Raw genomic sequence first — 25,525 nt, forward strand, 5'->3', positions numbered from 1 at the left:
AAATAAGAAAGTAACAGTGCTACATTGATCAAAATTCTGTTTTAAATTTTTAAAATATTCGATATGTTTACCATCTCTATCAGGATGTTTCCTTTTTAAGTGACCTAAAAGTCATGATGGTTTCATAGCCTCATTTGACAAAGAACTATTACACATAAGATACATAGGCTGTCTTGAGTCAAATGGGCTTTCAATAAAACCATAAGTTAGATATTCATCCAGATACTGTCAACACTTTTCTTTTCAGCACTTGACAAGATTGATGATGGGTTGAATAACTACAAAGAATTAAATAATAAAATACAAACTATTTTTATTTAACTCTCATAGCCCATGTCACTCACAAAAGCACTGTGGATCAAAAATAAACAACTTCACAAGGAAACAATAAATCAATACTAATTGTCACTTAAAAAGTAGAAAAAATAGACTGAAACATTTCCTCATCCCATCCATGCCTCATATATTGACCAATGAAACAAAAGAATAAATAAATGAACCATACTACCGCCAAGGTCGCAGCTGTAGGAAAGGCACAAATGCCAACAATTGCAGAGACATTACCTCTGAAAGCAGTTAGGCATTTAATGCCTATGAAAAGCAAAAGTGGTTGAATTAAATCATACCTACTATCTTCCTTTTACAAAATTTCCCACTCACTCCTAATATAATATACCTATTGAGGCAGTGTTAGATTGGTCGGAAAACTACTAGCTTGGCTGGGTCGGGGGATACACAGATTAACAACAGCCACAAGCAGGGGTGAAATTAATTCTCCAGAATCAGCCTTGAAAACAAGATCCTGCTGATTTCAAGTACTGATAGCACAGGAGAGAAACATAGACTGATAGATTAATAGTAGGCATAGGCAGAGTCAAAAGTGATTCTTGCACTGCTTTTATTGCTATATGCAGCAGCCTGGAAACTAAGGTGTCAGGAACGTCAAGGTGCCTGATGGAACAGCCAAATACAGAGGCTACTTTACAGTTACTAGGAGTAAAAACAATGACATGTATACTTGCATGAACACTAGTGCTAGGAGCATAGTAAATAAATTTTAAAAATTTTAAATACGGATGAAGTCTTCAAATAGAGACATTGTGGGTATAACATAATACATGGTGCCACTTAGATACAAGGGGAGCAGAATTTGAATATCGGAAGTATAATGAGCAAAAAAGGACAGGACAGGACAGGACAAAAGGGTAATGTTCCTAGTTCAGAAACATAAAAAAAATAGAAGGCAGCATATTCATTGACATGAGTGGCCAGTGCAATGCAGAGTCAGTTTAGTGTAACAGAAAACAAAATTGAGAGTGTTATAGGGGTAACAACTGTGATCAGCATAATGAACAACAGTACCAACAAATGGAATGGGCCAGTAAATCAAAATGTCTTATAATGGGGGAATTCCGGATATTCACAGGACCCTGTAGGTTGCTCATTCACACAGCAGCAAAACTTCTGTGGATTTATTGGATGATTGTTTTCAACACCACCATGTTTAGAATTTGCATTAGTAGAAAGCAAGCTTATACAGCATCAGTCAAAAAAAAAAAAAAAAAAAAAAAAAAACATTTCCCATTTCACCTATTCGTTCCCTCCGATAGTATGTCTAGTTATTTCTTGAAATTATTTAAGATATCAGCATCCACAACAACAAAGGGAAGTGTGCTAGAGCAATCAACCACTCGCTGGCTAAAGGATAACTTTTGCAACCGGTCTTCCTTAATTTGAAATTATGCCCCCTGATCTACATAATGAGGAAGAATCACATCAGCTTTAAGCTTGCTTTCAGAATTCAAAGCCTTAAACACCTCAAGCAGATCACTTCATAGGCATCTAGTCTCCAGAAGCTACAATTTGCAGAACTGAAGCCTTTCTTGGTAAGACCTCGCCAATCTCGCTGTCTTTCTCTGTACTCGTTCAGCAGCTCTACATCCTTCCTAAATGATGCCTCCAAACCTCTATGTAGTACCTCAAGATGTGGTCTGACCACTGCCTGAAAAATGGTATAATTCCTGCTAGCAAAATTCCTGAATATCAATGAAAAAAACCCCATGAGCTGATGAGCTGTCCTGACAGCCTGTCTGCACTGCTTAGAGAACTTCATAACTGACTGCAGAATTACCCCCTGGTCGTTTTCATTTTCCACTAGCTGAGTTTAGTTCCACACAATTCATATATTATTCTGGAGTAATGCTCCCCATATGCATTACTTTTCATTTGTCAATGTTAAACTTCAGCCATTTCTCAGCCCATCTGCCTAATGTTTCTAGATCCTGTTGCAGTAGAATACTGCCATTAGCAACAGTGCCAACCTATATATTATCTGCAAACTTGACAATTAAGCTTGATATACCTTCATCAATATCATTGATAAATATAGAAACAACAATGGGCCCAACAATGAACCCTGGGGAACTCCACTAATAAGATTAGTCCAGGAAGAGCAGTGTCCATTGCTTACTACAGTCTGCCTTCTCCCAATCAACCCTTTATCCATAGCAGCAACTTTCCCTTAATGCCACACTGCTCCAATTTGTACAGCAGTCTTTTAAGTACAACAGTATCAAAAGCTTTCCTAAAATCAAAGTATATAATATCAAAATTATTTTTTCCATCCAGTTCCTTTGTGACTGCATCATAGTATCCAATAATTGGTCACAAGATTTCCCCAAGATTGCCCATGCTGCATCTGAAATATTACTGCAGTCTTGTCTATGTGATTCTGCTTTAGTTCTTTAACCATTATTTTCCCTGGAACAGAAATTAAACAAACAGGTCTGTCGGTACTCGTTTCACCCTTTTGATCTCCCTTTGTGAATTGGAGATGCATTCTCATATCTCCAGTCCCCAAGGACTTCCCTTGAATTCAAGGATGCTCTCATAATTATGGCTAAGGGTTTGCTAACTTCCTTTGCTGCCTTCCTTAATGTAATTGGATAGATCCCATCCACCCCAGGTGCCTTTCTTATGTTTAACTTCAACAATTTCTCTTCCACTCACTTATTACAAAATCATTTAGGTCCCTGTTAAGAGTTTGATAAACTTCTGGCATCCACTTCCCTAAACAAGTCTTCACGTGTGAATGTAGCTGCAAATTCTCAATGAATTTGTCAGCAACATCGACAAGTTCATCATCAGTCAAAGCATCAATATAAAGTGGACCAATGTGATTCATCCCCTTCCTTCAAGATTTTACATAAGTAAAGAAGTCTACTGTTTTTCTTTGTCACCTTTGCCAAAGGTATCTCATAATCTACCTTTGCTTTCCTCGCCTCCTTTGTAACCTGATTACAGACTAACTTATATCTACCATAGGCTTCTTTGTCGCCTGATAATTTATATGCATACCATGTATTTTGCTTCTCTGTCATGAGTCTTATTAGTTCATCTGACATCCATTTAGACCTAAACCGTGAACAGTATTTTTTACTTGGTATAAAAAGCCTATTAGTTTCTACAAGTAATTTCTTGTATGCTTCAATTTAAAATTGGCTAATGGCAATATTCTCAAGTTGGTCCCATTTATAGAATTAAAAAACTGTCTGATAGCAATTACTGCTTTAACTAAATCCCAAACAATGTGGTTATTGCCACTCAGTGGATCTTTTACCAGCAGTTTCTTCATGCATGCAGAATCACTGCTGATAACCATATAAAGCGCACTGCTTTCATTTGTTGCCTCCTAACATCCTGAAGAAGAAATTTCATCCAATAAATCCACAAGAGTCTGATAGTGCGGGAGTGACCAACCAAGAAATTCTAGTCAACATCTGGAAGGTTAAAATTCCCCTTATACGGCATTCTGAACACTGGCCCACTCTATATCTCTGTATAGTTGTTTGGCATGCTAAGCAAAGTCATTAGGTCATTAGGTCTACAGCACACTGCTACTCTCTTTTTGTTTTGCCAGTGTTTAGGTCACACGAAGCTGACTCAACATTGCACTGGCCACTCATGTCAATTAGATGCACTCATTGCCTTAGGTTTAATATGCTTCTTAACTAAGAGCATAACCACTCCCCACTTCTGTCTTGTCTATCATTCTGTATATGTCAACATATGTCTTGTGTTGGGTGAGAAATGAATCCTCTTAACCTGCAAAAACAAAATAAAATATTGTGTGCATGCTGTCCTAATCAAGGTAGTATATTGCGTGGGATAAGTGTGTGAAAGTGGTGAATTAATGAGAGTGTCTCATAAATGTCAACTGTTGTACTTTTATGCTGAATAAGTATATTAAAAAATATACAGTGAAACTTCTCCTAACGGACACCTCTCGTTAACGGACATTTTCAAATTCCCCAACTCACCTCTATTGGTTTTAACGTTTGCAGCTTCTGTCTAGAGGACATTCTCTGTAACGGACGCGGACAGGCAATCTGCACTGTTTCGTTTAGATTAGCACTTAATTTGATCTCCTCATACAGACAGCGGGCGAGCTCACGGCTCTTTTTCTAGGAACTTTTCTTCCACGTATTGCCTCAATCATGTGTTTATTTTCTAGTTCCGATTCTCTGAATTTTATCAAGGTTTACGTCGCGGTTCTAAACCCTTTTTCAAGAATTTTAAGGCACGTGTAAATCTTCTGATGAATTCAGTGTGTGCAGGGGGGGGGAGATTTGGTCGGCCTTTCATCTTTTCAGTTTCAGTTTTCAGTTTTGTTCAGTGTCGTGTGAAGTGCACAATGTCTTCTCGTAAACATTTAACTTTAAAAGATAAAGTCGAACTCATTAATGCGTATGATCGGCAAAAAAATAGTGTTTGCAATCTCGCTGCAAAATTCAAAATCGGGAAGATGCAGGTAAGTGACATCCTAAAGGAAAAAAAATGAACTGCTCAAACAATTTTGGCAACACGGAAATGATCAGGTTCAAAAACCATTCCCGAAAACTGTTGGACTTCAAATTGACAATGCTACGTACGAGTGGTTTTGTCGCGCACGTGCTAAAAAAATTGTCATTAATTGGCCTATTATTAGGGAAAAGGCTTTGGAGGTTGCAAAATCTATGGGAGTAAATAAGTTCAAAGCTTCTGTGGGATGGCTAGACAAGTTCAAAACTCGGCATAAAATTTCTTAGAAAACCGTAAGTGGTGAAGGTGGATATGTTGATACTGGGATTGTAACAGAGTGGACCGTCAAATTGGAAGATTCATGTCGTGATTTTGAAGCTAAGGATATTTACAACTGTGATGAAACAGGGTTGTTTTTTAAAGCTCTTCCTGAAAAAACAATGAGTCTAAAAAACGAAAAGTGCCAGTGCGAAAAAATTTCTAAGGAACACTTGACTGTACTATTGTGTACAAATATGCTGGGAGACTTTGAACAACCTCTTGTTATAGGAAAACCACAAAATCCTCGTTGTTTCAAGGGCATAAAGTTGAATCTTTTGAATGTTGACTGGAAGTCTAATAAAAAAGCATGGATGACACGAGATATCATGAGCGAATGGATAAGTCACTTTAACCAAAACATGATTCGTCAAAACAGAAAAATTATTCTTTTCATGGACAATGCCGCATCTTAAACGCACATTGAATTGTCCAACATCCAAATCGTTTTTCTGCCACCAAACACATCTCCAGAGTGTCAACCCTTGGATCAAGGGATAATAAAAAATTTTAAACTTCACTACAGAAAACGTGTTTTAAGACATCTCATTGCAAATATGAACGATGTCACATGTGCGAGTGACTTCGCAAATAAACTCAGCATCCTAGATGCGATTCAATGGATTTCCTCTACAGTAAATGCAATTAGAAAACAAACTGTCGTGAACTGTTTTGTAAAGTCTGGCTTCTCAAACGCAAAAATTGAAGTTGTGAACAGCAATGTGGAGCACCAAGAAGAACAAGAACTTCAACATCTATTGATAATGTACGATACTTCAGCTACAAGTGACCCTGGCTACAAAGATATAGACTCGAACCTCACTACAGAAGATGGTGCTATAGATATCAACAACATTATCATCGATATTTTTCGATGATAATGTTGACGACGAACATATTAACGACGAACTACCGATGAAAATGGAAGAAGCGCTCATACAAATCAATCGTTTAAAAATGTTTTTCGCCGCTGAAGAATATACTGAAGGACTTTCGATGGTTTCTTCACTCCAAACAAATGTTGATAACAAAATTATCAGCCGGAAGAAGGTGCAGAAGAAAATAAGTGATTACTGTATGTATTTTTCTTAAGATAAAGTCATAATATGCATAGCACAATTGTATGTATATTATTTACAAAAATATTGTGCAAAATCTGTATATAATTTAATTTAATTTTACATTAAACATTTATTCTTTATCTCTTGTGTATGTAATTGTATATTATTTACAAAAATATTGTTCAAAATCTGTATATATTTTAATTTAATTTTACATTAAACGTTTAACGATGTTTCTTTCTTTCTTTTTTTTTTTTTCTCTCCCTCAGACTTCTTGTTAGCGGACACTTCCCTCTAACGGACACATTTTTGTTGCCCATGGCTGTCCGTTAAAGGGAAGTTTCACTGTATATACAGTAGAACTCCAGATAAGAAGTTTTCCAGGGGTTGGGGAGATTCAGAACTTCTTATGAGGGAAAACTTTCTTAGAAGGGAAAACAAGGGTTTAAAAAAAAAAAAAAAAGTAAATTGCAGCCATTATCATCCCACTGCAGAATGGAAACCTCCTCAACAATTCATGTTGAGAGAAATGGACCATAGTCTGCCATGCTGGTCCAGTAGCAGATCGACCGTATTTAGCAGTCAGGGGCTTGAGCTCAAAGAGCTGAAGAGCGTGTGCTACTGAACTCCCGCTCCTGACCACTGGGCTACAGCGTATCAAATATTACATACACAAATAAAAATGAAAAGATACACATATACAAGTTAGAGATGATTTTTAAGTACTATTTCAAAATTTATAAATATTTTACTCTGCCTATAGGAAGCATTTTTAAACTGAGGATTTCTAATTGCTTAACATTCTGTTCATTAAACTCATTACCAAAGTTGTAAGAATGAAGTCCAAAGGAGTCCATCCTTCCAACTAGAACCCTTCAAATTACAAGAATATAATATAATTAATATAATCAGTATAATTAATAATTAATATTTGTAGCATTAAAATAAATGCCGCCAAGGAGGGACGAATAATTAGGACCAATACGGTAGACAGACAAATATACGGTTACTCTTTAAAGAATTACCAAAAATACCAATGGTAAGCTTCAGATATAAATATAAAGTATTATAAATTCAGCTTTCAACATACCTTAAAAGGTCACAATTATAATAAGACACAGCAAGAATCCACTAAGTAATTCAGAACTGTTCACAACCATCAGAACTTAACGGCAAACGCTTCACTGTACTTCACATGGTCGATGCTATCCAATTATGGATATCGATGAAAACAATTGCAATAGGTCACTTCCATTATATCAAAATATTTATACTAAAAAGGTTCTAGGACTGAAAGCCTCAGACTACGGAAAATTCACTAATCAAACAAGTTAGTGTATAACATCATTTTAGTTCATAGTAAATTACCAAAATAGGTGAAATAGCAACATTTTTGTTGGTGAAATAGCAACATTTTTGTTACATCTCCTATGGTGAATGCCTTCACAGCGAGTAGGCCTGATATTGCACTACCTCGAATAAGCTACACTTCACCAGTGGAGAAGACTAATGTTACTTATTCATGGTGGATAGCACCCTGGGTGGTGGTGGTGGTATCCGCCAAGAATAAGTAACATTAGTCTTCTCTTCTCCACTGGCAAAGCATTGCTTATTTGAGGTAGTGCAATATCAGGGCAACTCATTGTGAAGGCATTCACAATATGATAATGATGCCATTTCACCTATTTTGTGATTTACTACAAACTAAAATGATGTTATGCACTAACTTGTTCGATTACCAAAATGTTTATATTGTTTAATATTTTATTAATACAAAAATAAAGAGTTTCTATATTTATAAAACGTATTAAGTGGGAAAAAACGTCATTATAATAATACACTGTGCATTCTTTATCACATATTTTTTATGCTCTTTACCCAGGAAATTTCTTAACGTGGGAAAATAGTATATTACAATATATAGAGTTGATAATGGGAATTAAGAAACCAAACCTAATACAGGGGAAAGCTTCTTGTGAGGGAATTTCTTATCCGGGTTCTACTGTATAGTAAAAATAATATAAAAAATTAGCTATTTTTGCAGGTTAAGCTCTATATATGTTAATGAATATCATGTCACCTGTGTATGCTGTGACTGAAGGAACATGATTAACATTAAAAAAAAAAAATTTAGTTGTCACTTTGTCCTGTCCTTTTGTATAACAATGAATATAAGAATAACCAATGTGTGTGTGTTACGTGCTGTTACTCAGTCTGCCCCTAAATGTGTAAAAAATAGTGTCTGTGTAAATATAAGTATGACAGGTATGCAACTGGGCTGAGGACTGTAGTGTGTGTGTTGTCGTAACAGGCCCCTACTTTGACTACAGTTCTGGCAACTTAATAGGAACCCCTTCTGCCTTTCCGACATCATACCGCTGATCTGAAGCATGGTGTGGGATATGATGGCACTGGCTTCAGCTGGCCTGACCATTGTAGGATTACTTACAGAGAAGTGCTGCATTTCCAGAGTTTGATCTCCTTCCCCACATTGGGTGCCCTAGCTCTATGACTTTATTCTCCTACAATCCCTGTTTCCCTTTCCCACCTCCCAAACCAACCTTTTCACCTGTTGGACTTTATTACCACAAATCTTTCTCCATTCTTAATAGCCCACTCACACATCGAGGATGGGCTCCTCCCTTGTGGGAGGAGTCCTCTCTATCTCTTTAACTTCCTATTTCCAGATGGAAAGTCTTCCTATTATCCATCTTGTTTATTTTCCACTGTTCCTTCAGGTTTCCTGGGTGATACCTGAACTCCCCCCGGCAAGTTCAGGTATCACCCAGGATTCAACCCCTGCCAGAGACCTTTCTGTTCCCTCTACACCCAGTCTCCTCCTTGTGGTGATAGGTGCAATGTGGAGTCGCACCAGTAACCCTGCAAGATTCTGTAGGTGCCTAGTGCAGATCGAAGGGCATTGTGTTGCATGGCATTGAGAGATACTAGGATACTGTTCTTAGCTGAAGCATATACTATAGCTATACAGTCTAATCACGACTGGACTAGAGTATGGTATAAAATCAGCAATGATTGCCTGTGGGCACCCAAGATCTAAGGATATTGCACAAAGGATATTTAATTTCTGGAGGCATACAGTTTTTGCAGGTAAGCAATAAGTTTATGAAAATTTAGTTTGGTATCTAAAACTAAACCTTATAATCTTATGGAATTTATCATGGGTATTTCTATGCCTTTCAGTTTTAATACAGGTTCTAAATGAAGAGCATGTAATTTGCAGAACTGTATTGTATAGTTTTCCCTTTGGTTAATTGACAGCCACTGCACTTTGTGCAATTTTCAATTTTAGTTATTGCCAACTGTAGTTGTCTTGCAATGGTAGCCATGCTCAATGATTGACAGGATATAGCAAGATTGTCTGCAAACATATAAATTTCTACTGTATTGGGATGTCTCAACTTATATTACTGGTATGTAAAGCAAAAAAGAGTTACACTTAAAATCTATCCTTAAGGTATTTCTTCTTTTTGCATGTGAATCATGGACAAAGTATTCTGGACTTGTACTTGAAAAGACCTGAGATGGACAAATTTCTGAATGAAATGAGGCAGATTATCTTTCAGTCCAAAGATGTATAGGTATTGGAAGATTCTATATCTCCAGGTAGTGTCTTTTTTTATATATTAATATCAAAAGTTACCATCACCATGTGTTGTTTTTTAATAGAAGCGTATCGAGCATGAGCTTTGACGTGGATATCAGTTGAAAACCTGTTATAACATAAACCAAACTGGTGCATGATACAGCATCTCAATCTCCAGTAATCCACCAAGTCTCTTATGAACCATCTTTTCTAAGATGTTTCCTAAACAGCTGGTTAGAGATATAGGGCAATAACTGCTGGGAGAGGAGGTGTCCTTCTCCGGTTTTGCTATAGCTAACAAAATTGTCAGATGCCATATCAGGGTAAACATTGTCTACAAAGATCCTATTGTAAAACTGCAGTAGTGTGGATATGGAGTTGGAGTTAAGGTGGCAAAGTATTATGTTATATATGCCATCCAGTCCAGCAGAACTATTTTGAGAATTTTTGATAACTAACGAGTTTGTGAAGTTCAATAGCAGTGAATGGTAGATTATAGGAATATGACCGATTTGTAGCAAAGTTAATTTTATACTGCTCCACACACTTATTTGTGCAACTAAATGACTACACACTTATTTGTGCAGAAGAAATGGCTATTCCTTTCCAAGATAGGATTGGGATCAAAGTTTGCTCAAACTTTCCACTATTGTGAATCTTTCTCCAGATTATTCTGGAGAAAAATTCACAATACACGGTTTCACAACTCACTTTCCACAGTTGTGAATCTTTCTCCAGATTTTTCTGGGGCCAGTGTTTCTGCAAATAGTAGAAGCAAATCTAATCCACACATCCTGTTTTGCTTTCTTACGAATGCAACACACTCCAACTTTGAGTTGTTTATCATAAATAAGATTCTCCATTGTAGCATTTCAGCAAAAAATGTTCCACGCTTTATTTTGCTTCCTTTTAGCAAGAATGCAATCTTAGTCCATCTACCATTATAATAGTTGTTTGGTAATATTTCATTTTGGTATTTCACTTGCAGCAGCTGTTCAACTATACACCTAGTAGCATTATTAACAGAAGTAGTAAGGATCAAGTGACTGCCAAATTGGATTATATTAGAAAAATTGTTTCCAGTTGGCTCATAAAAATTTCAGAAATTTGTTGGTTGTAGGCACAGTCTGTATCTGTCTGTATTTTGCAAATTATACATAGTGAGCACTGTTGTGAAGGTCAGTTAATACTGTCCATTCATGCTAGGATAAATGGACGAGAAACGTATGAACAGTTCCAGAGCAGAGCTAGATCCTGTGGAAGGCAAATATACATGTGCATACCTGTATTAAGTAATGTTAGCTGATGACTGTCAAGTACAGTTTCAATCATCCATACTCTACGATCCATGTTCAGAGAACCCCACAAAGAGTGATGAGGCATTTAGATCACCTAGAAGGCATACAGGATAGAGCAGTTGATTTAGTAAATTGTCAAGTTCTGCAGTAAAGCATACATTTGGTGGAATATAAATGGAGACAAGAATGAGAGTAATGCCAAGAACAAAGCGGATGGCTACAGGTTCTGGAGAGGTGCACACTAGATGGGTTTGGATAATATGTTTCTACAAACTAAAATTGCTACTCCTCCTCCTCTTGCCAAAGATTCAAGACACCTGTCACATCTATATAGCATATATCTTGAAAACTGGGGAGTATTATTTGAAGATAAATATGTTTCTTGTAGACAAATACTGGGAGGAACATGCTGGTGTATTAAAAATTTTAATTCATCTAAGTTCCTTCTTAGTTAATTTTATACTGCCCCACACACTTATTTGTTTAACTAAATGAGTCCTCATAAGACGAAGAGGTGGCAGCAAATATTTCAGCTAATACCTCTGCAATACCTCTTAGACCTCTACAATTCCAGTGACTGGTTTTCTGCATTATTTGGATTTAGGTTTAGAGGAATGGTCTGACTGCTTTATTTTCCCTTGATTCTGTTTAAATTTGTCTCATTTCAGAAAGACTAGACAACCAACATCCACCTCATTATCGGCAAGTAGCAGATGAACGGTGTCCTCATTATCTGATTTCTCATCAATGTCCATATTTCGATCTAACTGTTTATTCCATGTAGGATTTCGATCTTTCTCCTTTGTGAATGAGACAACTCCACAACTGTACCAAGTGACTTAGTACAGTCAGTCATCATATAGCACAATAGTTGTGTTCCTAGAAATCCTCGTACAATGCAAGATCGTGCAATATAAACAACAGGCCCTATGGGAAAAATAGGGTTAGGTGCCAACCAACCAAGACTGAACACACATTTGTAACCAAAACATTACCAAACACAATAAGTAATCTTAATAAAATACTTACGTATTTTATTACGACTATTACGTAATAAAATATTGCTACTGCTTTTGTTTCTATCGTAAGCAAACTTGTTTTTTGTTTGATTTTCTATCCAAACAGATGACAGCTGTTCCATCTCTTCCAATTCTTTGTGTCTTAATCTAATGGATTTTAATTACCCTTTGAGTTGTTCCTGCAATGAAAGTTGTTTTTATTTTCTCTGCATTCTTTGTAATTCTCGGCATTGCCTCATTTAGGTCTGTAGCATGTGCAATACCACACAGTCTTTCATTTCGCTCAAAGCATTTCACAATTTCATATTTTTTCTCTATCGACAGAGGCAAACTGGCCATAAGCCTTACCGGGGAAACCCCGGTGGGCCAGAGGCCGCTGTGATTTTGGCCATAAACCATAGTATGAGGCCACTATAAATTTTCCCAGGTAAAAATTTTTGACCCAGTCCACCTCTGTTTATCGATATTGCTTTTCTTTTTCTCTCTGAATCTGCAGTGTCTTCACCAGGACGCTTCCTTTTCACACCTTTTAAGTATTTTACTCATTTTTAGGGAATAAAGCACAATTACAAAATGAGGCACGCTTGATACACATAAACAAAGCTGCCCACGTGTAGCAACTGAATAAACAACGCCGTAAAGGCAGAGATACACTATTAACACCTCACATTTTACTAAAGCACATTTCTAGGGGTTACTACCATAAAACAATAAAAACAATTTCCAGTTGCGTTTCTGCTAGTGGAATCTGCTATAAACTGGTAGTAAACTCGATCTAATTGCATTTGCGATTATACCGATAGCTGGAATTGTGTTGGTTTTTACGTTATTATGGTGAAATGTGTTTCCCCTTCACTGATATAAAGTTATAATCGGTTGGGGTGATTCTGCGTTCGAATACCATTTCTTGTAAACACAAAGGCGAATCATGCATAAGCGAATTCGGTTCGTGTTATATAATATATCATTCCCCTATTTATAAATCGTGTATGATCGAATTCGTGTAGTGTAAACACGTGTTATACAAGGACTGACTGTATTAGTAGAACTGAGTGTATTCTTTGTTTTCATTGGTGTCACTGTCTCGCCATCAATAAGGAAAGATCTGGCCATTGAGAAAGAGACATTTTAGGAGGATGTAATATCAGTTATGCTGAAAACTCTTTAGTGTTTTTGACTGCATTCGCATATCATTTGGAGGGCATCAAGTTTAATATCTGCTTGTGTGTTTCTTGGTATGAGACATTTTTCTCTACCTTGTACCTTAGAATTTTCTTACCGGTTTTCCAAAATTCACAAGCTTTAGAATATGCTGGATGAGCACCCTGACAATCTGAACATTGTGGTATTGCAGCAGTGCATTCAAATTGGGAGTGGTCTTTTGAACAACACAATGGGCAGTGCTACCATGGAGTAAGGGAATGCACATACTTATGACATTTGAAGCATCTAAGTGGATGTGGAATATATGTCCAGATCTTGCAAGAAAAGTAGCCAGCTTTAACTGATGCAGGGGCATTTGGAGTGCTCAATATTAAAATAATGTGTCTTATGGGGGTAAGAATACCATCCTGTTCAATCATTATTCTTTTGGCATTGATGACAGACACAGTGTCTTTAATTTTGTTGACAATTTCTTTTTCAGAAGATCCCATTCCAAAATGACCCTTTAGGGGTGTTTAAAGTTATGTGTGGGGTTACTGTAAATAGGAAAGCCTCCAAATGTTGTTTTCTTCAGTTGTCTTGTCCTGATGTTTTCAGGAGATCTGCTGAGCAGAGTCTGACTATTTTAGAAGAGCCTGATACAGCCTTTATGCTCTTCTAAACAAGAAATGGAGAAGAAGTGTGTATAACAATGCACACACACATATAACAAATGTGTATAACAATGGAGATAACAAGTGTATAGAAAAGAGAATTTTGTTGATAATGGATGTATGATTAGGAAAGCAGGTAGGTCTGGTGAAGGATCATATTTTTTCATTCTCTTTGGTTCGGTTGATTCCTGGTCAAGATATGAACTTAAGACTCCACAGTCAGTCAGTTTAAGAGGTCCATGTTTGCTCCTTTTTGCCCTGCGTACTGAATTTATACTCAGGTTACCAGCCCTGCCACGTGCAGGTAGGAGTGGTGCCATCAGTTACCAAGCAACAAGAGGTTAGTGGTTAGTGTTAGAAAAGTTAGTTATATATACAAAAAGAAAGGGGTCTTTCCTTTCTTGGTAGGAAGCTTACTTTTTCATTTTGAAGGAGCCAAAAATAAATAACTTCGTAAATTAAAAGACTTGTATGAGTCAATTAGAGAGAAGATTCTTTCAAATTGCTATGATCACTCACTTGCCACTTACAGCACTTGCAAAAAATTTGATGGGTCAGACCAAACTTTTATTTAAAAAAAAAGGGGGGGGTTTGTTGTATGACAGTGCACATGTTCATCCCACAATAATTGTTCGAACTTTCTTTCACAAAAAAAAAAGGGACTAATGATCTCAATCTCACTCCAGGTACTAGATTTTGGGGCGCCTCTGTAGCCAGGTGGGAAGGAGCAGCAATGCGTAGCACACGCTTCTTGATTAGACCGGGGTTTGAGCCCATCACCACCAAATACGGAGGATGCAGAAAGGTCAGGGAATGACCATCTGCATATCCCTGAGCAATATGGCCTTAGTTGCTAATGCTCCTAAAAAATAAAAATAAAATAAAATAACTAGATTTTGGCTCTGGCTGACTTCTTTCTTTTCCTGAAATTAAAAATGAATCCATCCAAATCATCCATCCATTTCATACCATCCAAATCATCCAAAAGAATGTAACCAACAACTGCAAAGAGATAACTGCAGAAAATTTCAAGAATGCACATTAAAAAAAGGGGTGTAACAAGTGTATAGAATATTTCATGGAGACCATTTTTAATGCTTTTTCATAATAAATTCATTTTCTGAACATTTGATTCTTTTTGCATGTCATCACTCTTCAGATGGACTGTATATGTGCTATTTTCAGACATATACTGGCATTTTTAAAGAAGTAGAGGAAGAAAGCAGGGGAGGATGTGGGGGAAATAAACTACAAAGCAATACTAATATATAGCCTGTTACCAATCAAAGGAAACATGATGCACACAGATACAATAGCTACTGCATATGCCTACATTACAACCTATTAAAATGCACTGGAATCTATTCTGCTTATTTTTACGTTTAAGCTATTTATTATCTAGACCGTCTGTCATATTTGTGCTGAAATTTTCAAATTTGATATTAAAATTGGATGTACTAAGTATTACATTTAGATCTTGATTTCTTAATTAAAATTTTGCCGAATCAATTGCTTTTTTTTCTCAATGGAAAAACTGTTCTCCATCTTCAGTTTGGTCTAAAATTGACATCTCTGCACTTTGGAAATAAATGTGATTTATTTGATGAAAAAACAAAATAACAAAATTGTTGTGTAATTTCACTTTTCAATATGTGTGTTTAGCTGTGAATAGCTGGCCATGAGTGCAAGTGCGTTGCACCTCCTCATGCTACAACCATTGTGTATGTTTTTATTTTTTTGAAATAAAATCAGTTTAGATTCATTTCTGAAGTACACAGGCGACTCTTTTAGACTAAACTAAACAAAAGGAACAGCTTTCCTCTTGAAAAAAAAATTTCAAAAAGTTTTTCAGGCAAAAGTTTAATTTAGAAACTGTAAAATCGAAACAGAATTACTTAGTCCAATTGTATATCAAATTAAAAAATTTCAGAACCAATATGACAAAAGGAAAAAAAAGTCTCACAGCAAATATCCTAAACATAAAAATAAGCAAGGTATTTTCCAGTGCCCTTTGACTGAAATACTGTGTACATTTAAGGATATAAAAATATGTCACCATACTTTTAAAGACAAATGTTTTTTTTTTTTTTTTAAAGTGTTATTTCCCTCTTAAAGAGATATAAAAAATTTTCCAGCAAAAAAAAATTTCTATAAATAAAAAATACATTGAGAAAAATGAAATGAGAATAAGCATACAATCTCTAGTCGCAACGTGCTCTAACAATTCCAAAATTAAATTTTTAATTAAAAATCTCAAACTAACAGAAATACCAAAAAAAAAAAAAAAAGACAGAGAAGAGTGCTTCTTAGTGCCAACATCTATCAACACTAGTACTGAGTATAATATTAAACTTAAATCTTTCATATTACTTTAGGAAAATTGGACAACTAAGATAATTACTACATACCTTTAAAGATGGCTCTTCATTAGAAACATCAAAATGCTTTGTCAATTTCACTGTTTTACAGGGTTTCACTGGAATTGTTAAAATTTTTAATATTTATTTTAGTAAACTTGAAAATAGCCAATTTTAAATAAAACAATTCTTTCCTAAAAGAATTGCCAAATCAGTTTACGAAAAATAAACTTGCATGAGGAGAAAAAATTCTAAAATAAATGAAATCTACAACTGCACAATTCTTATTCATATATATGAATTAATTTACATTATATAATACAGACACACTATCTACACATTAAAAATAGTACTAGTTTAAAAGTGTTAAAGCAAAAAAACTTACAAGTGACTGCCAAATGAAACTAAAGCAGCTATAAAAACAAAAATTATTCAATTATAAACATTCTTGAATGTTTATAATTGAATAATTTTTATAATAGAATGATTAAAACTGCAGTCTTGCAGTTTTAATCATTCCATTTGTCCAGGTCAAAACAAAACCTAAAGAATAACAGTGATGAAGGAATAAACAGAACACTGAAAAGAAATAACAATGCAACAAGGGGCAGACCTATTCAAAAACAAAAATCACTTTGTTCTAAAATGCACACATACAGTATGACACTTTTCCCACATAATTGGATGCTTCCCTGAGACTTCAGTGGCAAGTGGTTTTCAAGATTAGCCTTCACTGGAAACGAGCAGATAAAAAGGACAAAAGCTGCATGTTTCACCAATCGACAAACTTAGATGAAACAAATGCTACTGTGAAGAACAACAAGAGAAACTCGTAAAAGTCATTGTCACAGCCAAATGGAAACTCACACTTCTTAAACATTTTTAAAGAAGCAGAGGAAGAAAGCAGGGGAGGATGTGGGGGAAATAAACTACAAAGCAATACTAATATATAGCCTGTTACCAATCAAAGGAAACATGGTGCACACAGATACAATAGCTACTGCATATGCCTACATTACAACCTATTAAAATGCACTGGAATCTATCCTGCTTATTTTTAAGTTTGGCCTGTGATGAAGTGCATTTCTGTAATTTTGGAAATTGTGACACTTCATTCATTGTTGACCTTTACCTGAAACTAACAAATTATAACAGAAATGTCTAGCTAGCATGTGATGTTAGGCTGAAGTGAGATAGGGAGAGAAAGTTTCTGAGGAAAAGAATCTATAGTTCTGGGGAAAGCCACCACTTGGATGAAAAACAGAAAATTATTTAATTCACTGCTGGTTGGAACTGAATGGATTTGGTGAAAGCAGATATTATGGATGTATTTCCTGGGAAGGAGATGAACGCTGATGATGATGTTATCAATTAGGCAATGTTCAATCATCCATCACTGTTCAAACTGTTGGGTAATCTCCAAATAACAAACGTTTGTTTGAATTTCCTACACTGGTTGCGAAAATAATTTTAGGCTGTTTAATATTAAAAGAATATCCTAAACTTGTGCAGTAGGAGCCAGTAGTGATGGCTAGGGAGAGAGCGACTCTCTAGCCACTTGTGCAGTAGGAGACAGTAGTGATGGCTAGTGATTGAGTGACTCAATTAAGTGAATCAAGTCATCTAGGTGAATGAGTGACTTGAGCCAACAACAGAATAATAATTCAAGTCATCAAAAAGTCTAATGATGCGAGTCATTGGACAGAGATATAGCTGGCCACCTAACTGTGGTAATAATAATAATAATAATAACAAATATATCATACTTCAATTACAACAAAATTACCACATTCATCTACTGAAACTATCCCAAGCTTCAAGATGTATGAACAAATCCAACCCAATCTCAAAGGAATTTGATTCTACTATGGAACATCACATCTTGTTCAAATAAAAATTCATAGAGCATCCAACATTGCTGAAGTAGAACTATATTTAAATGTCAAGGCACCCCCCTCCCCTCCTTTTACCAAGACACCAAAATCTACTAAATTGGTGAAAAGAAAACAAGAAAATTTATCTTGAGCTTTTCGAATTAGTCAAACTCAGATTTTGCATAGTTTCAACCTCAGTACGAAGTGAAATTTTCTTGAAAGAGGCCACAGATGATTACCCAAAATGGTAGCAGGATAACAAATGACAAAAATTATTTTTCATTTTATTAATTAGCCTAACATGTTTAGATCAGTTGAGGCCTTAAGGTGCTGTAGGATTTTGGGTCCTATACTGCTAAAATTTTGTGCAATTTATTAAGCGGATCTGAAAAAATAATGGTGGCATTTTGTGAAATTGTCTTTAAAAATACAAAACACATCCTATTAAATGTAGTATACCCACACTCACAAACTTATATAGTTTGACCAGTAGCTGCCAAGTGTGCTACTGCATAGTAACAACATTCCATAGTTCATCATGCAGTAATCCAAGGCATGTTTACTCCAAAGGAAAAGGTACATAGGGTTTTATTGTTAGCCAAGCATAAATCAGTTATTACTGTTCAGCAAGCATTCAGACATCAGTTTAATAAAGACCCCACAACATGAAACAAAATTAGATGATAGAATCACCAGTGAGAAAAAAAAAAATAGGTAGCATATTGATGAACAAACAAGAACAGGAATGCTAAAAACATCATAAGAAACTGTAGAAGCCATTAAAATATCCAGCATTCATGGCCCTAGGAAATCAGTTCACATTGGAGTTTAGAATTACAAGTTCCAAAATTAATACACTGCAATGTGTTATGTCAACAGTTTCCTTTGCACGAATACAAAATTCACCTGTTGTCAGAAACTAAACTAGATGATAAATCAAAACATGTCGTTATGATGAAGAAAATCTGATGAACACTGTCATCTTTACCAATAAAGCCATGGTCCATATCAGTGGACTGGTAAACCATCATAAATGCCAAATATGAGATTGGAAATTCCAAGAGCAGTTCAAGAATAAATTTATGATAGACCTATCAATATTTGATACAGATTAAGATAGGATTGAAGCTTCTGACCATTTTTCTCTGTGAAAAGAATTACAAGTTCCAAAATCAATACTCTGCAATGTCAACAGCTTCCTTTGCACGCATACAAAATTCGCCTGTTGTCAGAAATTAAACCAGATGATAAACCAAAACATGTCGAATTTGATATATAATTTTAAAAAAGACAATTTAAAAGACTGTGAAAAGAAAATTTTGCAGAAATGTGTACTATAATACAGCCTATATAATATGTACCATATTATAGGCCTATAATACCACAAATATCATTAGCATATGTAGTCTCTCCTCATGGATGACTTTATTATTATTAGCCATATGGTGCAAGGAAGCCTGAGGCTTATGCTGCACCAGCCAAAAAAAAAAAAAAAAAAAAAAAAAACATTCCGAGTTACCCTGAGAGAGAGAGAGAGAGAGAGAGAGAGAGAGAGAAGTAGAAGGAAATCAAGAAAGAGAAGAATGATGATATCCAGCTCAGGATCCACTTTTTCAACATTTTCAGCAGTATGATTTGATGATGGATAACCCAAGCACTCAAACTCCTAAACCAAAATTTGGCTACTTTGGGAATGCGAATACCATTGAAAAGTTTGTGTTCTAACCATAGCATCGTCAATACCAAACACTTTTTAAAGCATTTCATAAGTCTCTGAAGTTGTTTTTTTTTTTTCAAGTTTATGACAATATTTTATGCAAATTCACTGTTTCTTAATGTGTGCCATCTAACTCAGCTATAAAAATCATAAGCAACACCCAACAAAATTCCTGTAATGGTCATGCAAATTTGTGAAATTCCTATGCAACCATGAAAATGCAAAAAATCAGTAAAAAATTATTCAAAACTGTTCATTATTTTGATTACCTAGAATTTCAATCTTTTCTGAACACAACTGTGAAAAATCCATGTTCTATATTAAAAACATATTTTTAATTAATTTTTAAAAATTAAAACTCACTTCAGATCTGGTGGTGAGTGAATGTAAATTTAAAAACTGCACCTTTCAACCTATGTTCTGATTTGCAGAGAATGTGTCAGTAACAAGGGTGGCTGCTGTATAAAATGAAGTGCATATGTAATTTGATTCCAGACGATGCAACAATGTCATCAAGCCAAAAGGTGTTACTGACTGGAAGACGGCATGCAGCAGTATAGTGAAATCACTATCACTATCTCTGCATGACACATATCAATCAACACATATAATTAGGATTAACTTAATAGTGAATTTTTACTAACTGCACGATAATTAACAGCCATTTCTAGATTTTCTGCAACTAATTCAAAGAAACCTTTTTCAATAACAAACATTCAGCTCTGTGGTTGGAGTAGATGAAGAACAAACTGCTGTTGGTTGCACGAGGTTGTATCAACCCCATTAAACAACAATTGCAGAAAAGTCCTGTCAGCAAACTCAGCACACTAAATCACAATGAATTACTTCAGCAGAATCTAATGACATACTGCTATACCACATGTGGTCAGTATTTCAGTATTCCAAGTGGCCAGTCTGGAAACTTTCGGCTTCCATATCATATACTTTGAGAGATTGGACTGAAGAGACTATAGTTATGCAAAACAAAAGGAACTCAGAACCAACTGGCAAAGTGCAATGCAGTTAAGTGAAAACTATATTGAATACAGAAAACCTTTTACAAAATCTGTATTTTTAACAATCATGTTACAAAAACTTTTTGAAACTTGCTAACTAAAAAAAAAAAAAAAACTTTTACTTTTCTACAAGAGCAAATTAGCAATTGAGTGTATGGGATCTTCGACATTAAATAATTCATGACAGGGATGGTGGTCATTATTTCTCTTTTTTAGGAAGCAAGTGTTATCAGACACCTATTAAATAATGACATTACAACTTTGGTATAACTGGGTTTTATAGACGATACAGTCTAAGTTTTGTAGCTAGAGATCAGACATTGAACAGGAGGAAAAGAGAAAGTTTTTTGGCCAAATAAAAAAAAAAAAACAGGTTTTCTGCAAAAATCAGGATTTTTTTTGTTTTTAAGTCCACACAGCACTAGAAATTAACTTTCACTGACTAATGCACATTTTATACTAAAATGATTTTTTACAAGTACAGTACAGTACAGTACCCCAAAGACAACTGTGTGGTACTACACTTAGAGTGGTAGAAAATGAAAAAGAGCTAGGAGTAATTGTGCATATATGAAAGGCGCATGCTAATGGCACCAGTTTTAACAAGCTGTGTGTGGTTTGGAGTTAATGGAATACATACCACTGGCTTCCTCACATATAGTCCACTTGAATTAAGTCTTCTTAACACTGTCTGCTTGGAAATGTTTTTATCTGTGGCTACAGCAACCTCAAGAGACAGTTCCTGACATGACATCGTAGGATTCCGCCTTGCTGTTAGAGCCAGACAGAAGTTTGTTCTGATTGATGTAGCCCTTGAGCAACCTTGGCCACCTCTTATTGTAATGGTTCCTGTCTCCTGAAACTGCTTCCATAGTGCCCAAAAACACCTGTGTGAGACACATGAAGCCAACATGCCACCTGTAACAGCCTGGCTCCAAGTCATCCAATGGCGTTCCCTCTCAAAGAATCATCTAAATGATGATGACTTGCCATCCTGAGTACTGGAGATGTGGCTATCCCACTGAGCAAGCCAAAAAACGGGAATGGAGCGATGTAGTTGCAGCCCATGTTTTTATAGGCATGAAAATTTGCATAATATGGAGCTTTGTAAGGTGGTAGATAAACTGCTATTGGATATTTGGAATTTACATGCCAGGATGCCTATTATATCAAATAATCACCTTCAGCAACACTGCTCACAATAAAATAGTCATGAAAAACATTTTGTTCTGTTAATTTTTCAGGCAGCATATTTCTTTTAACAGCACCAAAAAAAGTAATAGAAACCTGCCTGCAAAAAATTTCATATTTGAATATCATGCACTGCCAACTGATGAAATTATTCAACCTCATCATTTAAAAAAACATATTTCATTGGGGACTGGTGCACCATGCATTCACATGCAGCCATAAATTACTTACTCACTGAGCAAAAGATCAAAATATTCTCCTTTTGTTTCAGACCCTCCATGGCCTAAGCAGCAGAAATGACTACGACTAAGCCAGAATCATCCATCTAATTCAGGTGGCTATGGTAATCAATTTCAAAAATAATTTGAAAGATTTCAAAACTGTTAGTAAAATTAATTTGCATAGATTTTCCTTCAACATATAAAAGAGTAATGAGCACAGTACATGGATGTGAGGTATACTTGACTAAACAGTTATGCTTGGAGTTGGCATAACATTTAAATGAAACAAGCAAACTGCTTTATTCAAGCTAGAATAGAGAAATATAAATAGACTTTCTGCACAAGAGAGGGCAATATGTTTAGAGCTATCAGAGTGCTTGACTTGAATAGGATTGCTTTCACTAGAACTTTTCCATTCAGAAATTCATCAATTTGTCATCTTTCAAAACTTTTGAATTATGAAGTGGATTTGAACATGAGTCAGTGCCACTTGCTTGTTGTACTTGTAAATTTTGTAAATCTGAAAAGTATGCTCATGTTGCTTTTTTCACCGATTCTTAAAACAGACCAGTCAGGGGTTGCCACTGTTCTACCACTCTAGTTACACATTTGAAAGATGGCTAATGTGTACATGATTCAAAATCTTATTTTACTTTAGTGGTATATCATTTTAAATTGTTTAGTATTAGTAATGGCCACATGGTGCAAGGGAGCCTATGCCGCACCAGTCAAAAAAAAAATAAAGTAAAATACATAATAATAAGAAGAAAATTTTTAAAAATAAACAATTCATAAAAGAAAAGGGAATAGACAATCTATGCATTTCCCTCCTCTCATAGGCAACTATCCAGCTGACCTTTGAATTTCAAACTGTCAGCCTCTACAACCCATGTAGGTAACTTATTTCAGTAATTTATAACTCGCTAGCTAAAATAAAACTTACTGAAATACCGTCTAAACATCTCCCACTGTAACTTGAATTTATGGCCCCCTAGTTCTAGAATCATTTATAACTGTGAAAATTTCGTCTTCATTCATTTCACTTATGCCTCTCAGAACCTTACACACCTCAATCAAGTCTCCTCTAGGGTGCCTAGTTTCCAAGCTCTGCAACCCACATATTCAAAATCTTTCCTCATATGGATGCCCTTTTTCCAATCTCACCACATGAGATACATCTTTGGACCCTTTCAAAAAGCTTGATGTCATTCTTTTGGTGTGTCTCCATACTTGAGGACAGTATTCCAAGTGTGATCCTTATATAATGCCTTATATAATGGGATTATGATGTCCTTATCTCTATTTGCAAATGTTCGATAAATCATCGATAGGACACCATGTGTCTTAGGTCTCCCTTGCAAACTATCTACAATGTTCGGAGAACTTCATGTTTGACCATATCATAACATCCAAGTCCCTTACCTCCACTGCTGGCTTTAGTTCAACTCCACCAAGTGTATGTTATTTTGGGGTTACTGTGTTACTGTTCCCCAAGTATAATACCTTACACTTTGCTGGATTAAAGCACAGCTACCATTTTTCTGACCATCCAGACATTTATCTAGATCATTCTGAAGAAGTTCTGTGAAAGTGATCATTAACCACTCTACCAATCTTTACATCTTCTGCAAATTTAGACATCACACCCCCTGTCCCTTCATTGATGTTATTTATGAAAATCAAAAACAACAGTGGTCCTAATACTGATCCTTGGTCAAACCCACTTCTTACATCAACCCAATCTGAGGAATAACCATTTATCACAACCCTCTGCCTCCTGGCCTGAAGCCATCCTGCTATCCACCTAAGGATTTTCCCTGTGATTCCAATCTGTTTCACCTTATAAAGTAACAGCTCATGTGGGACTGAGTCAAATGCTTTGATGAAATCAAAATAAACAATGAAGTTATTCCTTAAATCCACCTCATTAGTGACCCTGTCAAAATAGCTAACCAGATTGGTTAAACATTATTTTCCCTATACAAAACCATGCTGAGTATCCTTCAGAATTCCATTTCTATCTAAATGATCCTGAATTCCACCCTTGATCATTGTCTCCATGATTTCCCTTACCTGAAGTTAGACTGACCAGTTGGTAATTTCCCACTTCACTCTTAGAACTGCACGTATGTACTGGAGATACATTGGCACTTTTCCAATCCAACGGAATCTCTCCCGAGAACATTGATGCTCTCATAATTAGCCTCAATGATTCAATACATTCATTTGCCACCTCTCTTAAGATTATAGTGTATATGCCATCAACTCCAAGGAGAGCCTTACTGGCCTGTAGGCTCGAACGTTTTTCCATTAAATAAACATGTGAAATTTCAACATCATTTATTACATTTTTTTCAACTTCACTCCCATAATTTCACATTGACACAAAGGGTTTTTCTTCTATAAATATCGATTCAAAGTAACTGTTAAGTTCATCTGTAACTTAAGCTGTGGTATCTAATACTATCCCACGTCCATTACACAAGGGTCCCATCTGGTTTGTCCTTCTCTTCTTTTATATAATTTCAGCAATTTCTCATAATCGGCCTTTGCCAGTTGAACGTTATCTGTGGCACTATTACAGATCAATTTGTGGCTGTTATAGGCTTCAGTACCTTTTATTGCTCTGTAACTTTTCCATGCCTTCTTTTTCTGCTCAAGTAATCTGGCAACTTCCTTATTCATCCAACTTGGAATCTTCTTCGTGGATATTTTTTTAATGGCATTTTAAGCATTCAAGGCTTCTGTGATTGTTTTAAAGATATACCATAATTTAATTGTATTTGCTCTCTGTGCGATATCTACCCAGCTAATTGAGGCTATATAGCACCTTGAGCTGCCATAATTTCCTTTCCTGAAATTATAAACCATTCCTTTGCCTTTAACTACTGCTACCTCTCTCTCTCTCTCTCTCTCTCTCTCTCTCTCTCTCTCTCTCTCTCTCTCTCTCTCTCTCTTCAGCATCCACCCTAGAACTCTGTGATCACTTCCTACTACTGTTTCCTGTACTGTCAGCCCTATTATGTCATCTGGTTCATGGGTGATGATGAGGTCTAGAATAATCTTTTCCCTAGTACTTTCCCTGACATATTGATATAAATGACAATCACCAAGTTGATTTAAGAATTTTGTCCCCCATGTCGAGTTTCCTTCCCATTTGCTCTAATCAATTAGAGGCAAATCAAAATCACTCATAATAAGACATTCACGCTTACCTGTCCATTCCACTTGC

The 25,525-nt window shown here is 35.8% G+C and overlaps 1 protein-coding gene across 1 annotated transcript in view; it reads right to left on the reverse strand.

The window, feature by feature from the left end:
- LOC150083213 (uncharacterized) overlaps positions 1 to 25,525 on the reverse strand; it is a 380,452-nt gene that overhangs the window by 235,440 nt on the left and 119,487 nt on the right. The window contains exon 6 of the mRNA XM_090378437.1: positions 16,326 to 16,393. Within this exon, the coding sequence (XP_090234563.1) occupies positions 16,326 to 16,393 (68 nt within the window). The remainder of the gene's footprint in view (positions 1 to 16,325; positions 16,394 to 25,525) is intronic.

This window comes from Mastigoproctus giganteus, chromosome 7 (assembly GCF_048544385.1).
Source record: "Mastigoproctus giganteus isolate SK-2022 chromosome 7, ASM4854438v1, whole genome shotgun sequence".
Taxonomy (NCBI): domain Eukaryota; kingdom Metazoa; phylum Arthropoda; class Arachnida; order Uropygi; family Thelyphonidae; genus Mastigoproctus; species Mastigoproctus giganteus.